Raw genomic sequence first — 18,324 nt, forward strand, 5'->3', positions numbered from 1 at the left:
TTGAGGCATGTTAACTGGGAGTCTGCAGAAACTTACACATGGCTACTGCCCTGCAATGAAGTATATACCCCATCCTGTCTCTGAAAGTGAGTTGTAGCTCACGAAAGCTTATGCTCAAATAAATTTGTTCGTCTCTAAGGTGCCACAAGTCCTCTTTTTCTTTCAACCTACCTGGTTGCACCAGGAGGGTAGGTTAGGCTTAATTAAAGATGAAGCCCAGCTGGGGAAGGAAATGAGTGGTGATTATAAATGCAGGAAGTCTGGAGCAGAAAAATAAAATATTCTGTGTGGAAGTTCTAAAACACATTCAGCGTGGAATGTGGAGAAGGGGGAAAATGCCACTGAGGGAAGAGTGCTATTAGTACAATACCACGTAACACCAGGGCAGAAAGATAATATAAGGGGGGGGGGGGGGAGAGGGACAGATGAAGATGCCTACAAGTAGTACAATGAGAAATTTATAGCATTTATGACAGAAGTGAATAATTGCACTTTACAGACAGGAAAGAAGACTGAAAGAATACCAAAAGTAGCAAAACAGTATTTACATATAGGCCATGTCTCAATAGAACACACTGATGCAATTTTAAATGAAGGTACAGTAATGCAGTTTAAGCAATGTGTTTCTAATTTTTTTATTTTTTTTTTGCTGGTATGTAGTTTAATAACACATGGTCAGGTATTAAAGGAAACTTTAAATGAAAAAAAAAATCCTTGATGTGATACATGTACAAGAAACATGGTTAGTGAGAACTTATGTTTAGACTTCCAGGATACGATATAATCTGACATGACAGAGAAATAACTACAACTATAAAGACGCTTCCTGCTCTAAAGGAAGGTCTTAGTTACATTGACATAGATGTACAGAACGTAAGTTTTGAGTACAATGCTGTTGAGATTCCTCTGCAGAATAGCACTGCCTTTATACAAACCACTAAGATTCACAACCCATCTAAAAAAAACCCTAGACAATCTAGAATTGGAAGAGTTAGTTAAGGGTGTCAAAGGCCTGGACATTATTTGTGGAGATTTTAATAGCCATAATGAATTATGAGGAAGCAGGAAAACTGATTATAATGACAAATGCCTGGAACAATTCATTGAACTGCACAGCCTGGTATTGCTTGATACTGGAGCACCTAGTAGGTTTAATTCTGTGGATAGACCCTTTGTATGTTTAGATCTGAGAATTGCAACAAGCAATATAGAATGTAAATGCAGCTGGGAAATCTATAAAGAGGCCAAGGTAATGTCGAAAACACTGAAGAAATTCCTACCTAGAGCCTTAGAAAGGCAAACTGGGGACTCTAACAGTAAATGTGCTGAATATCTAATATCCAATTGTATAAGTGATAATCTAGAGGAATTTCATGATAATACAATAAAGGGAGTTGTAACAGCAGCCAACCTAGCTATATGTAAGACACCAAACTGCCAGAAACTCAGATATCCAGTTCCCTAGTGGAACGAAGGTTGTCAAGCAACAATTAAAGAAATATATACAAACAAGCAAAAAGTACAATGAATAGCAAGGACTTAATGAACTATAAAAGATGTAAAGCAGTGGTGCAAAGAATTAAAAATGCAAGAGAGCTGGAGAAAGTATTGTGGGAAAATGAACAACGATTCCAAGGTTTCAGAGAGAAATAAACAATTTAAAAGAATGAATGGGATATGGAGTAAAAACAAAAATTTATACGTGGTCTTATAGTAAATGATAAAGTTGACATTTCTAACTTAGGAAAAATGAATATTTTAGCAAAAGAGTTCCAAAAAGTTAGTAGTGATAAAAATCAAAGAAAGGAGTTTGGTGAACAAAAAATGTTTGCTGAAGAAAATTGTGAGCTCTTACATGACAGGGTAGAATATAAAGATGATGTACTGAATGAAAATTTCAGCATACAGGAACTCAAAAAAGCTACAGGCAAAAGTAAAAATGCACTATCCCAAGTAAGGATAACATATGTAAGGCAATGCTTAAGCACCTACTGGAAAAGCACTTGTTTTACTGAATTATAGAATATGGGGAAAAGGAATACTGGCAGCAGAATGGAATTAAGCGGGAGTTATATTGATAGGAAAACCTGGCAAATTATGCAAAGACCTCATGCATACAGATCTATTGCCCTGACATCCTGTGTGGGCAACATTATGAAAAGACTGATAAATGAGAGATTAGTAGTGTACTTGGAAAAAATGAAATTATAAACAGTGTACAAAGTGGTTTCTGGAAAGGAAGATGCATAATTGATCATATTGTAATATTAGAAACAAATACAAACCAGATTTTGATAGCTGTCTTTTTGAACACCGAAAAACGTATGACATGCTATGGAGGGAAGCTTGATGTATAAACTAGCCGCAGTTGAAGTAAGAGGAACAACGTTTTGGTGGATAAGAGATTGCTTAAGTGGTAGAACCATGCAAGTCGGGGGGCAGGGGGCAGTTTGTCAAATATTTATAAATTTACTAATGGCATTTTACAGGGGAGTGTTATCAGCCCAACAGTGTTTAATATTATTATTAATGCTCTCCCGGGGAGTATATAGGCAGGAATAGGTATTAGTCTATTTGCGGATGACTGTGATATATGGGCCAAATATAGAAGACTTAAGATAGCTGTGGAGAGAACCAATGAGGCACTTGGGAATTTCAGAATGGGGAGATACTTGGGGATTTAGGTTCTCACTTGCCCAAACAAAAAGGGCAAGATCTTCACCAAAAAGGAAGACTGGGGAAGAATGGAACCTATCTCTCTATACAGAAAAAATCAGGTAGTTCAAAATGTTACATTCTTAGGAGTTATGTTCAATAAACTAACTTGGAAGGGTTACAGATATATGGTATATCAAGTATAATGGTGATATCAGAATATCAGAATTAACTATAAAGATAGGATGAATCTGCTTAAAAGTATTGCTGGGAACAACTCGGGGTGCAGATAAGAACAAACTGTTGATGCTGTAAAGGGCATTAATAAGACCATTTACAGATTATGGATACCAAGACTTTAAATCAAATTCTAAAACAACACTTAAAAAAAATTTTTTTTTAAGTCAGAGCCCAAGATCCAAGCAAAGCTCTGGGAATCACATGTTGTGCAAGTATTACAACCCTGCAATCTCTCGTGTGTGCTGCAGGTAGCAACCCAAGAAATGCCTATAAATTTAGGTAGAAATTGTTAGATTTAACCTTTTCAGCGAAGGTTAATGGAACTAGCAAAGATAAGAGTACTAAACAAATATACGAGACAGTTGGGAATTAAGTAGGCACAAACTCCCACCTGAAAACAGGGTCAAAAGGTGGGTTAAAAGGAAGGTCTGGAAGAAATAAAAATCTTAGTCATGGGAAATCAACCTGTAGCTGGATGGTTGTCTCTCCAGGTGTGGATTTGAAATTATATGATACAACAAAGGTAAGAGCAGGACTATCAAATACGACAGCTATAATTTATGAGTTTATACATGGCAAATGCGGTTAGCATTGCCAAATCTATACTGACTGCTCTAGAGATGAGAACACAGCTTTGGAAGGGACTTTTGTATCTCTGAATCTGGAATTAAGAGACCTATGAGACTATGCAATTTTGTGGCCATTATGACAGGTATATCAAGTATAATGGTGATTAGAAAGGAAGCCTCGGAAAGCAGCACTGGTTCAATCAATTATTCTTAACTAAAGAGAGTACAATTGGGTATACCTATCATAATATTGTGGATTCTGGTGCTTGCTGGGATACTGGGCACCAAAATGGCAGATAAAGCAGTGAAAAATGCCTTAAAATGAGATTGACATAAAGAGCCCTCTGAGTATACAGGACTTCAAAAGTTTGGTTAAGAGAGAACTTAAGAAGGAATGTCAAGAACTATGAACCCAAGAGAAAAAAAGGACAAGGGTCCTATCACATATGTCCTAAACTTGATGATATTGGTATACTTAATAGCTATGATAGAAGAAGTGAAGTAGCTATACATTTAGAGGGCTAACAGGTCACTCTGACCTGAATGGTAATTTATATTTACTAAACAAGCACAAAATAGGTTATGGACACCTATAGTCCAAGAAACAGTTAAGCATCTGCTGTGGCAATGCAAGGGCAGTTACATAAAAAGAAAAAATCTATATGAAGAACTGAGACGCACCCAAGGTGAAAGAATATAGTCTGAAACAATTGGAAAGTGGGGTAGTATTAAAAAAGAATTTCTTTGATTTTTAAGGATACAGTACTGGGTGAGAGGATATAGATTTTGCTTATACAAAAACTGCTGTAGGTGGCAGTCATAGCCTCATAGGTGGAGGCTGCTGCACCATAAAAAAGGAAGCAGAAAGAAAAAGAAAGAGGGGACCTTCAGGGAGAGAGAAGAATTCTGCATTCACTCCTCAGGTACAAGAGAGTAGCAAGACCCTGAGGGTTGAGGAGGAAGTCTAGGAAGAAGGTTGGCCCTGGGACTCTCTTATGGGTAGAGAAGTCTAGCAAGAGGCCAGGTGAGACACAGTACAGCCACTAGGACAAAACAAGCTTCAATGGGCTGAGCTCTGATAAAAGACAGGATCTGGACTTCCCGAAAGAGAGCCCTGGCAGGTGGTTAACTGAGGGACTGTATAAGGGAAACTTAGGAGGGATGAAAAGTGAAGATGGGTTAAATTGTACACTTGGTATGAGATTTACTGGCAGATTCCAGGGGGAAGTTCTGACCCTGAAAGGAGGGTGAATTTATAGAGGTTGTGAGAGAGGCCTGCTGACAGACTTGGTAGGAAGAAGTCCAAAGAGGCAGCAGTAAGGAGTCTGACATGGTAGACTTTGGCTGCTGGTTGTAGGGTCCTTGGACTGGAACCTAGTGTAGGGGGAGGACCTGTGTTCCCCTGCTGGCCATCAGGGAAGGTGGCATGAAGCCCCTGATATAAGTGGAAAAGGACTTTTAACAGCCCTGAGATAAGCAGCTCTAAGGACCACAGGGGGCCAGAATCAGGGCTGAAGACCTTTCGTAAGGACATTAGATTATCTGTTGGACTTCACTACCCTAGAAGGGATGGAACCTGGCTGGAGAGGCTGAGTCACAAGAAGAGGCAGACTGCTACAGGGCTGGCGCAACTGTCGGCAGAGGGTGCTAGAAGAGAGCCATCTGCGCTAGGCCCAGACATGAGGGGACGCCCTTTTACACACCTGTACTCTATCTGGTTTTTGAAAAGAGGATACCAGCCCTGGTGCTTTCTAGAGACATTGAAAATGATCACCATATCCACATCCATTATCTTTAAGTCCAGTACCTCTTTCAGTTTGCTTGTAAAATGTGGTGCATTCTGGGAACATTTAATAGAGGGTAAATCTTTTCAGAAAGATAACGTCAATTTTTACTGCACCCCATGAAGACTGAGATCTTTGTCCTGCTGTACTGTCCACTTTTCTTCATCCCCAGAATTGCATACAGAGCTCGTATGTATCTCCCCAGTGTAAATGCCATACTGCAATTGGTCATCCTTCACTGTAGCCCAAGACATCTGCTTGGTGGAGAATCTTGCTGCCCAGTCCCCTGAATTGCTGACAACTATGACACCTCCTAATCCACCCACCCTGGTTTTCATATAATTCAATGCAGTGTCAGCAGCCTCCGCCGGTGACATTCCTGAAAACAAGAACACAGAAGAGTGATGATCATGTAGTATCTGCTTCTGGTCCTATATAAGTCAATGACAAAATTCTCTTCAGACTTCACTTTGCGCAGAACCAGGCCCTCTGGTATTTCTTTCCTTTACTGAATGCCCAAGAAGTTACAAGTGCAATGGCTAGAAAAAGCTTCATTTATGGGAGGAAAGTGAACAACTGCAAATAGCTTCTATGCTGTAGTAACTGCAGAGACAGGGTTTATGTAGCTTCCCATTATTCTGAGGTTTTAGTCTTTTTAACTTAGCGTAACTGGTGAACTTTGTAGTTCAGTGACACATAATGGGACTTTTTTGAAGGGTGGTGGTGGTCACTGTTGGCAAACGTGCCACTAGCAGTGGTCTGCCAGGGAATTTCTTTCTAATAGGACTTGAACACACACAATAATTCACAGAGTGAGAGTTTAAAGTCAGGAGGGACCATTAGATCATCTAGTCTGACCTCCTGTATATGACAGGCCACCAATCTCCCCAGCACCCACACAAAACCCAACAACCAGAAGTAGACGAAAGTATCACAGCCCTCAGAAGATTAGACTATTACGAGCCACAGGCAGAGAATAGGAGGGACTGAAGTGTACCACGCCTGAGGCCCCTCACAATGGCAGAGAAATGATTGAGATATACCCAGATAATCCTGGCAAGTGACCTACACCCCCAGGCTGCAGAGGAAGGCAACCCAAACCCCCACTCCAGGTTACTGCCTATCTGACTTGGGTGAAAATTCCTTCCCAACCCCATATATGGTGATCCGTTAGACCCTGAGCATGTGAGCAAGAACCAGCCAGCCAAGAGTCCCTAAGAGAGAATGCACTGTGGGAACCCCTACAAAGTTAAACCGGTGAACCCTGAGGAGCTCAGTGTGTGAATTCTGTATGTGATTAATTTTGGTAATATGGACGCTGATCCTACTGTGGGTGCAGCCACTGTCGGGCAGGATCTGCTTGTCAGCCCTCATATTGTTACCGGACTATGCACTAATGACACCAACAGCCAAGTTCCTTTACCACACTCAATCCCTATTAATTGGAGCACTTTATAAACAAATTGAAGAACATTTTGTCCTATGCAGAAGTCTGTTAATAGTTATAGTTCACAAGCTGTAACCTTTCATTTGTCTCCAGAAATGCCGTAGTGCTGGTCTTAATACTGAGAACTAAAGCAGCTGTGATGTTACATTGTTTGTGTCCGTGGTGTGTGTGACTACTGACTATATGCATTAGCCCTCCTTCAAACTTTCTGTGAAAAAAACAGAATAGAAACTATTCACAATCTTTGCCACTGCAAGATAGGAATCCATTTACTGAGGTAAAATCCTGACTACTAAGTCAGTGGGAGTTTTGCCACTGTCTTCAACAGGATCAGGATTTCACCCTGTGACTTTTCACCAAGGCAACAGCTGCCACCATAAGGCAGAAATTCCAATAGCTGTTAAAAGATTTTTTCCAAACAAGTCACAGATTATACATGACAAGAAGAATTTACGTGAACCTGCAATACTTGGCACCCAGCAAAATGGAGGAAACTAATTAAACACACTGCTCCAAACATTCCTTCAAATATCGAGGAAACAGAAATAAGACTCTCCCCAAATGAAAGATGTTAAGGAAGAAGCCAGCCATTCTTAACACTTCATGGATGCATTATATGCAACACTGGTATTCTAAGTCACTTGTTTCCTATTTTTAGGAGTCTAAATCCTATTTTCAAAAATAAATTAAGCATTTAGGAGCCTATATCACACTGTGACTTTCAATGACATTTAGGCTCTTAAGTCACTTAGGCGCTTTTGAAAATTTTTCCCTAAGTGTGCGCGCAGGCTTACTTTACAGTTCTTAAATATTCTGCTTCTGCTGGCAGCTCAAGGGCTCAAAGTAGCAATAACTATAGGACTGAGTTTTGGCCCTCTCTTGAAATGCTGAGGAATTGCTCATTTGCTGGAGTCTTTGCCTGAAAGATGGGTTGCTCCTCAACATTTCAGGGAAGGCTGAGTAGTGGCAAGCTAGCAATGGTTTTATCCTACACACTAAGAAATTTAGAAATGTTTAAAAAGGGTTTTAGTGAGATTCTCCTCTCAGGCTGGTGTAAATCAGGTGTAACTCCATTGAAAACAATGGAGTTACTCCAATGTAAACCAGGGTATGTGAGAAAAGAACCTGGCTCAATTCTTTATGGTAAATTTAACATTGGAAGGCCATTTATGAAAGGAATGAACTCCAGTGAAACAGGACAGTGAGTGGGGCTGTGGCATGTTAGGGCTTTGAGGAATAATCTGCACGGAGTATTATATTTTACACTGATAATTTCTCTTGGCTCTACTAAGAATGAACCATGAATAGCATATGTTGGGACCACAAAACATGTAGCAGTTACAGAAATCTTCTCAGCTGCTACTTGCCTTCTTGTTTCGCATTTCTCTTATGAACAGGAATGTAAATGAAAAATGGTTTACTGTAGTTCAGATTCCGGTAAGAGTCTCAAAAGTTATTGCTCTTTAATACTTGCAAACCGTATCTTTCTAAAAATAGTGGTGATGTCTACATTAATGGTTCTGTAACTGCATGCAGTACAAGTATGTTGTCTGACTGTTTACAGGCTGTAATATAATCAAGGGTTTGGATGACATCCGAACTGATGAAGGTAAAGCTTAAAGAGTCATCCACAGTTAGATTGTGTTACAGTCAGATGAGACACTCCATGCCAGCTGTTTACCACATATGCACCTAGTCTACTTAACATACAGTTTAATACACTTTCCAAAACAAAACTAAAATGCAGTCATATTAATTCCTTTTTGAACAGAGAGAAAAAGGTTGTAACATTTCTGTTGCTACAAGCAATTCAATCCTATGAATTGTTATAGCCGATAGAGTCTCTAAGCTTCTTGTGTTATGGAAGCTTTGCACTTTGCTTTATTTGTACTTTTTTTTTAAACTAATACTTGCTTACATTTGCATTTTTCCAATTCTCTGCTAATGAAATTACTTAAAATTGTAAAGAAAGCTTCAGTTAAACATAGAATAATGTATATGAATAATGATATTTTACGATGCTGTATCTAAGACATGATGGAACAAAAATATCCACACTACTTGATATTCAAAGAATACAGTTGGAATTTATTTGGTTTGCACTTTTAGTCCTGCTGTTTTGTGTGTGTTTTGAGATAATCCAACCATAAATGGCCGGGAAAGCTTTTTTTTTTTTTCTTTTTTGTTGGGGGGGGGAGGGAAAGAGGGCAGCAACTGCATTGCTAAGAGTATAATTTACATAAACCAGTTAGTTCCAGTCTTACTTTCCTTCATCTTACTGGAAATTTTAGATTGTACCTTGTTCCATATGATAGAGAATAAGTCGGGCTAGGACCACTTTCATCATGCTTTCTCCATGTCCTGTGGTAGAGGTGGCACCAACATGGTTATCAGCATAGCCTCCACTTCCTGCTCAAAGAAAAAGTATGGCACTAAAGCTTTAGAGCAAAAGAGATTTACAAGCAATGCATGATTTCAAATCACAGGCCAATTTCTAAAGTTCTGGAGGTCCTGTTTGCTTCTAGGGTCAAAAAACTGAAAGTTCATATTTGAGATCTTTGTCTCTGATTTCTTCCTCAAAGTTTCAACAACAGTGTGAGAAGTCAGTCACAGTTGGAAGAGGTTGGTTGCCGAGTTATAGGGTTGGAAAGATAATGGCATAATGGGGAAGGAGGAATAGTGGGGAGTCTGATGTTGGAATAGGAAGGAGTGAGCATTAATAGTAGCTAGATCAGTAGCAGGTAGATGGAGGAGAGGCATGCAGGGAAGACAAGGTGGAAAGGCAGGCAGGGTGATGGTGGGAAAATAGGAAGCCAGAAGTGGAAGATGTGAGGCAGCTGGACTTGCACTGATGACTGACTGGCTAGGGAGGTGCACTGCAGGAATGTGCTGACCAATGGGCAGCAGAGAGGTGGTAAGAGCCAGCCAGGTAGCAGCACTAAGATTCCACTGTGACAGATCATGGGAGAAAAGCTCAAACAGGAGAGATGTTTCCAAGTCAAAAGGCTGCACTGACTCAGGAGTGCAACAAACCTGCTGATGTCAGAGGATCCTGCAGGTGCCATCATTTAAGCAACAGATGTTTGTGCCTCTCTGTGGGTCACTAGAACCAGCACCAAAGTTAAGGTCCTACAGCCACCTGATATCCCAACTCTCACCTACAACAACCACTCACTGTACTATTCTTTTTAAAGTCAATCTAGGGCTCATGAATCGTGCAATTAATAGTTACAGTGTCAGGAGCCATGGAAAACTAAGTCAAATTATCAGTTGCTTATACTTTTAAAATTCTTTGAATTAAAAAAAAACAAAAAACAAACCAGTAGAAAAATCTTGCATTCAGAAAAGACATGGTTTCAAGCATGCTCTTTCTTATTAATGTTGTGCCTCCCCCTGAACAATGAACCTTAAAAAGGCCACACACCGATAATACTCTTGGAGAGAAAAAAGTTCTAGTAGACAATATTTTTGAACAGGAAACTCCTGCAGGCCCTTTGAGGGCCACACATTTGGTGCCTTATTCCTGCAGACCACAGGGGAGAGATAGGAGAATGACTTCATGTGGGTAAGTACATCACCCTTGCCAAGCATTAGGAGACGGGTTAGAGGCCGTAAGATGTTCAGGGGTCAACCAAAATCTTTCCCCCTCCTGCAATCCTATTTAGGCTTTAACATCTGCCAAGCTTAATAAGGCTCTTTGTGAGTGCAGGTGTATTTTGAGGAATCCCATTGAGACAATTAAGGCAGATCAATCTCCAGCTAGCGTCCAAAGACTTGTGGGGGGATGGGCCCTGATGCACCTCCTACACAGCATAGAGTGATGAACCTGAGGTCCTCAGGAGAAGCAGAATGCTCTCATGCTGCTGACCCCCCTTCCCATCATCACCACTACTTCATTCCATGACCCTTATCCACTGGCTCCCTTCCCTACCATTCTATCCCTTCCCCTTCGCTATGCTGGTCATCTCCACTGTATCTGCTAAGGTCGTTATTTGCCATGGGCCTTTGAAGGTGCACAGGACAGGATTACTACAGTTAGCATGTAGTTTAGGATGGGGAGCAGCAGAGAGTGAAAGGTTTTCCTCCTTCCCACTCAAAAAGGGACACTCAACTTCCCTCCCTATGCAGTGAAAATGTTGCCATGTTCTATTCTGCAACCCCCCAAGAACCCTGCATGCGTAATAGGAGTGTGGATAGTTACAAGAGTTTTGTTCCTTGGGGTATCTTGTTAATTACTAGGAAGAAACAAGCTAGTTAGTATTGCACCGAATGGTGCTCGGCTTCATTTTTTTTCTTCTAACACTAGCTCCAAAATGCAGGGGCCCTGAAGATCTATGTGACGGGGCAGAGAAGACCTACACCAGCATGGTTAAGGACAGCCACTTTGCTATAACTGACAGGTTTGAGAGTAGCAGCCGTGTTATTCTGTATTCACAAAAAGAAAAGGAGTACTTGTGGCACCTTAGAGACTAACAAATTTATTTGAGCATAAGCTTTCGTGAGCTACAGCTCACTTCATCAGATGCAGTCAGTGGAAAATACAGTGGGGAGATTTATATACATAGAGAACATGAAACAATGGGTGTTACCAAACACACTGTAACCAGAGTGGTCACTTAAGGTGAGCTATTACCAGCAGGAGAGTGGGGTGTGCGGGGAACCTTTTGCAGTGATAATCAAGGTGGGCCATTTCCAGCAGTTGACAAGAACAACTGAGGAACAGTGGGGGGTGGGGAGAGGAGGATAAACATGGGGAAATAGTTTTACTTCTGTAATGACCCATCCACTCCCAGCCTTTATTCAAGCCTAAGTTAATTGTATCCAGTTTGCAAATTAATTCCAGTTCAGCAGTCTCTCGTTGGAGTCTGTTTTTGAAGATTTTTTGTTGAAGTATTGCCACTTTTAGGTCTGTAATCAAGTGACCAGAGAGACTGAAGTGTTCTCCAACTGGTTTTTGAATGTTATAATTCTTGACGTCTGATTTGTGTCCATTTATTCTTTTACGTAGAGACTGTCCAGTCTGACCAATGTACATGGCAGAGGGGCATTGCTGGCACATGATGGCATATATCACATGGTAGATGTGCAGGTGAACGAGCCTCTGATAGGGTGGCTGATGTGATTAAGCCCTATGATGGTGTCCCCTGAATAGATATGTGGACACAGTTGGCAACGGGCTTTGTTGCAAGGATAGGTTCCTGGGTTCGTGGTTCTGTTGTATGGTGTGTGGTTGCTGGTGAGTATTTGCTTCAGGTTGGGAGGCTGTCTGTAAGCAAGGACTGGCCTGTCTCCCAAGATCTGTGAGAGTGATGGGTCGTCCTTCAGGATAGGTTGTAGATCCTTGATGATGCGTTGGAGAGGTTTTAGTTTGGGTCTGAAGGTGATGGCTAGTGGCGTTCTGTTATTTTCTTTGTTGGGCCTGTCCTGTAGTAGTTGACTTCTGGGTACTCTTCTGGCTCTGTCAGTCTGTTTCTTCACTTCAGCAGGTGGGTATTGTAGTTGTAAGAATGCTTCAAAAACCAGTTGGAGAACACTTCAATCTCTCTGGTCACTCGATTACAGACCTAAAAGTGGCAATACTTCAACAAAAAAACTTCAAAAACAGACTCCAACGAGAGACTGCTGAATTGGAATTAATTTGCAAACTGGATACAATTAACTTAGGCTTGAATAGAGACTGGGAGTGGATGGGTCATTATACAAAGTAAAACTAGTTCCCCATGTTTATCCTCCCTCCCCACCCCTCACTGTTCCTCAGTTGTTCTTGTCAACTGCTGGAAATGGCCCACCTTGATTATCACTACAAAAGGTTCCCTCCCCCACCCCGCTCTCCTGCTGGTAACAGCTCATCTTAAGTGATCACTCTGGTTACAGTGTGTATGGTAGCACCCATTGTTTCATGTTCTCTATGTATATAAATCTCCCCACTGTATTTTCCACTGCATGCATCCGATGAAGTGAGCTGTAGCTCACGAAAGCTTATGCTCAAATAAATTTGTTAGTCTCTAAGGTGCCACAAGTACTCCTTTTCTTTTTGCTATAACTGTAGCGAATACCAAGCCTGGAGGGGGAATAATAGGAGAGCCTGGCTCAATTGAATGGCCAGTCAGAAAGGAGGACAGTTCTCTGCCTGAAGGGAACTCTGCTTGCAAAGTTACAGAAGGAAAGATGGGCCTGCGAACTGGAGCAGCCACTGGGAGGAGCAGTTAGATCCCAGGAGCGAGTAAGAGACTGTGGGAGACAAGCCCAAAGGGAAGGACTGGGGTGCCCGAAGGGAAGACAGGGGGACAGCCAATGATTGAGTTGGGTTTGCTTTTTGTTTCGGAACTTTCTGGGGCTGAGCCCCTCCACCCACCCCAGAGGAGGATAAGATTGAAAGTACAGCTAGCTGGTAGGTCAGAGGCAGAAAGCCTCCTTTCCTGCCTCTCACCCCCAAACCCCAGAAGACCTACAGCTGCCTACATGCATCAACATGTCTGAACGGTGCACAAGGAGGCACTGCTCTTGCCATGCTGCTACAATTTGGATGAGACAAAGGTTAAGGAAAAGGCAATTTAGGGTGAGCAGAGGACCATGCTGGTTCAATGTATGCTCAAGTTGCAAACCATGCTGAAAACAGTCAGTGGGCACCATAATTGCCTGCAAGCTCAGCAATTCTGGATGTAAGGGAATGGTGGCTCGGAGTCTACTAATCAGCTGCTGGCAGCAGGAGTGCTGTTCAAGTTTGGAACATGTTTTTCTAAAAATATTGCTTTTCCAGTTTCTGGTTCCATGGAAGACCTATGAAGCAATCACCAAATACAAGCCTGTCCCATTCGAGGAACTCACTGGAGAAAGATAAAGAGACTCTTTATGTACGGATGAGACAACTCTTAGAACATTCTATTCTGCTCCCCACCACCATGCTTTCCATAGCTCTTTATGAACAGGAACTTACTGAGAAAGTCAAAGCTTTAAATAAGAGTGACTAAGTTGCCAGTTATGTTAGAGACTTCTAGTCAAATTCTCATTGCTCTAATGAAACTCCAATGACTGCAATTGGACTTCCACCTGATAAACAATGGTATAAATGGGAGAAGAATCTGGTGCATTTGGTTAATTTTTCACATTAATTTTGACCCTTTTCTTTGGGAGACATCTGGATTAAACACCATCTGAGCAACTAATAGAGCCTTAAAGGGGAACAGTTTGCAATTTTGTCTGTGTTGCAAGGGAATATAGCAGAAGAGTTCTTGGTTTTTGCATACGAGTATCACAGTATAAAGGGAAGGGACACGATAGGGAAACCCCAGACCATACTGTTTCCAGAAAAAGGGGGAGTGTCTCCTATTTCTGTTTGTTCAGACATACCAGAAAGCTGGACAGTAAATACAAAACATCTACCCCCACCTGCAGCCTTCTGGCTGTGTGGAAGGAGCAGTCGTTAAAAGGATGACTCTTTTTAGTATATTTAAATTTAAGCCTCAATTCTAGATCAGCTAGTGTCAAAGATTCATTTCAATCATCGAAAATGTGAGCGTTAACTGATTTCATTTACCCGTACCTATACATGCTGAATCACCAACTCGGCCAACCAGTTTATTAGTGAGTCCCCCAGTGGATGTTGCACAAGCTACGTTTCCTTCATTGTCTATAGCAACAGCACCAACTGTTCCAGGGTCTCTGCCAAGAATAGTATTTCACAGAATTAGGCAGGGTTAAGAATACTTGCCAAAGCATGTTGTGTCCATTCTGCAGGTAGCTTTTACAAATGTGAGATTACAACAGAAGTCTACAATGAATGTCATTAACTTTAATCTAGCCTCATGCCAGAATCACTTAATTTTCATATAATTGTTTGTTTGTTTTTTTAATGTAGGGAGTTTCATTATAAAAAACCACTATCCATTTCAGATAACAAGCAATATGTTACAATTCTGACATAGTATCAACCTTAGAATTGATAGCACAGATGTCAAACCCTTGGCCTGTTTGCTCTGTTTATTTGATTTCCCCATGATAAATTTATATGATACGGTATGAAAGCTTTCATCTGGAAAGAATAAAATAAATTCCTAGCCCTCCTGTGAAGATAATTTTTCAGATGGGACCTACTGAAGCTCTGAATTAGCCGGAAACAGAAACTCAGAAGTGGGAACTGCCTCCACTGTTCCAATTGGATGAGAGCTCTAAAGCCTAGTGATGATTATTCATTTATCTTTTTGAATGTAAGAAATAGCAGTGGTCCTAAAAATGCCCTGCATCACTCCCCCGCCTGAGACTGACCAGCACACATCGCTTCCCGCAGCTCCCATTGGCCGGGAATGGCGAACCACAGCCACTGGGAGCTGCGGGCGGCCATGCCTGTGGACGGTCAACGTAAACAAACTGCCTCACGGCCCGCCAGCAGATCAGCCTGACGGGCTGCGTGCAGCCCACGGGCCGCAGGTTGCTCACCACTGCTCTAAAGCCTAAAATGTCTGAGTTAGTGTGAAGTGATAGAAACAGCTACAAGCAGGGCTGAGAACTCTTTATTTAGAATATCACCATGTTGAATCATCATTGAGTTTTGAAGTCTGTTACCATCCTGTTTGTATGTTCTCAGCCCTTTAGCCATGTGATGTACAGGCTACGGTAAGACATGTATCTATGCCATGCCAAGAGTCCTAGACCACTGTGATATTGAAGGTAACAACCATTCATCCACCCTTACTCTAGAGCTAATTTACATATAACAGTTGCATTGGTTGTATGAGGGAGATGGCACAGATGGCAGATTACTTGGCCCAGCTGCCACAGTCCTTCCAAACCACCCACCCAATACAACCAGCACACATAATCCCAAATACATACACAATCCCTTAGTTCAGTGCACACCCTTCACTTGCCACCCCACAAATCAACGCATCTCCCAGCACAACCCCTGAGACCTCAAGCAACACAACCAGCATACATAGTGACCACCTACACCACTCTGAAGTCTGAGTCAGTGCAAAGTGAGTAAAACAGCTACAAGAACGGTTGAGAGGTCTTTCGATTTAGAAGATCACCAGGTGGAAGCCTCACTAGGATTCGTGGTCTGTTACCCCTTAACTAGTAGCTGAAAGTCCATGCTGTTGCATGGTTGTAATTCGTTAAGAATATATCCTCACCTTGTCTACAGCAAGAGGTTGGCTGACCTGTGAGATGTACCTTGTGTCATACTACTGTACTACTTAATAAAATAGCTAAGTAAACAATACATAATATATGGTCTTTCTATTAAAGAGTTTTTTCCCCCTTCCACTGTCACAAGATTGAAGCTCAAACAGTTAGTATTATTAAACCCCACTCCCCACTGAAAAGGTCAGTCATTTTGATAGTTGGTTATTCTCCCTACTGTTTTTTCCCCCACCCCCTATTTTATTACAAAAAGTTTCTTTCTTTCAAATGTCCTTCATTCTGCTGCTGTCTCCTACCCTTTCTCTCTGCTAATGGCTTTGTTTTTCTCCTCCATCCCACCCAGAACTTGGTTTTTAGGTTATTTTAGCAGTGCATTTTTAACCACCACATTTTCTGGTCTGCTTGTTTTCTCAGTGACCAAGTACCACTGCCAACCCCTGAAGAGGGGAGCTATGAGCCAAAATTTGGTAGATGAGAAATTAATGGTTTGATCCAGTTTAAACAAATACCAGTCTATGTTGGTTATGCAGACTTATGGATAGATATGTATGTTCTGCCAGGGTCTAGCCGTTGGTTTAGCAGTGGAGACAGTGCCCCATTTAAACCGCAGCTCTCCTTTGGAGAATGACTCTATAGAGATAGCACTTCCTTGCTCACCAGATCTGCTCAGTGTTTTTATTCAGGACTATCTGCTAACTTCAGTTGAAATATTTTTTTTGCCACCTGCCTATGGTGGAGGGCCCATACTGCTAAGTGAGCATGAGCTGGATTCTCTTCCTTCTTCAGCATCAATAGGATTGTTTCCCAAATGTCTTCAATTACACTTGAGCAAGCCTACTGAAGGTTGCCCACATATCATGGAGGGCATAATTTGAAAACCACGTGGAAGCACATGTATACGTCAGGGCAGAACTAAGCCCAAGGAACTACTTTCAGATCCCATAGCAAGTCTGCATGGTTGCTAGTTAAGGAAAGCACTTACTGACACCACAAACTGAGTGTATGAGAGGCATTAGAGTAACATTTTTTGTGCAGTACCTACTTTTTAAACTCCTGAGGGTTAGAATCTGGCTCAAGGTTCTTGCTCCATCTCTCCCTGGATCTTTCTGTTATAAGTTTCTCCCCTGGAATCTCAGGAACACCCATGGCCTTGGCAAAAAGCTTTGCCCCATGGTCAGTCAGCAACATGTGCTCTGTCTGATAGGGAAAGAAAAGAAACTCGACACTAATTGGTGTTCAGTACTGATCTGTACAGTCTTATATAAACACTTCATTGTTTTTAAAAATGTATTTAAAGACTTTTTTTGTTTTAACTTCTTGGAAACCAATAAAACTAATAAAAGGCACAATTGTGGCTCCAATCCTGCTCCCATTGACTTAAGTAGGAGTATATTTGGATTCCTATGTGACTTTTTGATGGAACAGGAGGATTTTGGATTCAATAATCCAAAAAAAAAAAAAAAACCCCAAAAATAATTAGCATTAACAGAATATAACTGCCTTCAAATATTCAATACTCATTAGATGAGAAAATTACAATTCACTCATATCAATTTTTTTCTGAAACTAGATAGGATACTGCTCTTGTAATCCTTTATACAACTGGTTTTGCAATCTCTTCCAATCAATCATTGGTATTTTGCTTATCTACATGATTGGTATGGTCAGGTCACTGAGGGTATGTCAACACTATGAAATTAGGTCGAATTTATAGAAGTCGTTTTTTTAGAAATCGTTTTTATATAGTTGATTGTGTGTGTCCCCACACAAAATGCTGTAAGTGCATTAACTCGGCGGAGTGCTTCCACAGTACCGAGGCTAGCGTTGACTTCCGGAGCGTTGCACTGTGGGTAGCTATCCCACAGTTCCCGTAGTCTCCACTGCCCATTGGAATTCTGAGTTGAGAACCCAATGCCTGATGGGGCAAAAAACATTGTCGCGGGTGGTTCTGGGTACATGTCATCAGGCCCTCCCTCCCTCCTTCCTCCCTCTGTGAAAGCAATGGCAGACAATTGTTTCACACCTTTTTTCCTGAGTTACCTGTGCAGACGCCATACCACGGCAAGCATGGAGCCTGCTCAGCTCACTGTCACCATATGTCTCCTGGGTGCTGGCAGATGCGGTACTGCATTGCAACACAGCAGCAGCAACCCATTGCCTTGTGGCAGCAGACGGTGCAATAGGCCTGAACACCGTCTTCATCGTGTCCAAGGTGCTCCTGGCCGCCTCGGTAAGGTCGGTCAGGAGCACCTGGGCAGACATGGGCGCAGGGACTAAATTAGGAGTGACTCGACCAGGTTATTCTCTTTAGTCCTGCAGGCAGTCCTATTGTACCATCTTATGGTGAGCAGATTAATCTTTAAACATGCTTGCTATTAAACCATGTATACTATTTTAAAAAGGTACACTCACCAGAGGTCCCTTCTCTGCCTGGCGGGTCTGGGAGGCAGCCTTGGGTGGGTTCAGGGGGTACTGGCTCCAGGTCCAG

At 41.7% G+C, this 18,324-nt stretch overlaps 1 protein-coding gene across 1 annotated transcript in view; it reads right to left on the reverse strand.

Moving 5' to 3' along the window:
• Positions 1-626: 626 nt before the first annotated feature.
• ASRGL1 (asparaginase and isoaspartyl peptidase 1) overlaps positions 627-18,324 on the reverse strand; it is a 41,126-nt gene continuing 23,428 nt past the window's right edge. The window contains exons 4-7 of the mRNA XM_077812686.1: positions 16,879-17,033; positions 14,239-14,357; positions 8,994-9,104; positions 627-5,627 (exon numbers count right to left, since the gene is read on the reverse strand). Coding sequence (XP_077668812.1) covers positions 5,356-5,627; positions 8,994-9,104; positions 14,239-14,357; positions 16,879-17,033 — 657 coding nt within the window. The 3' untranslated portion in view covers positions 627-5,355. The remainder of the gene's footprint in view (positions 5,628-8,993; positions 9,105-14,238; positions 14,358-16,878; positions 17,034-18,324) is intronic.

Source organism: Eretmochelys imbricata, chromosome 3, assembly GCF_965152235.1.
Source record: "Eretmochelys imbricata isolate rEreImb1 chromosome 3, rEreImb1.hap1, whole genome shotgun sequence".
In the NCBI taxonomy this organism is placed as follows: domain Eukaryota; kingdom Metazoa; phylum Chordata; order Testudines; family Cheloniidae; genus Eretmochelys; species Eretmochelys imbricata.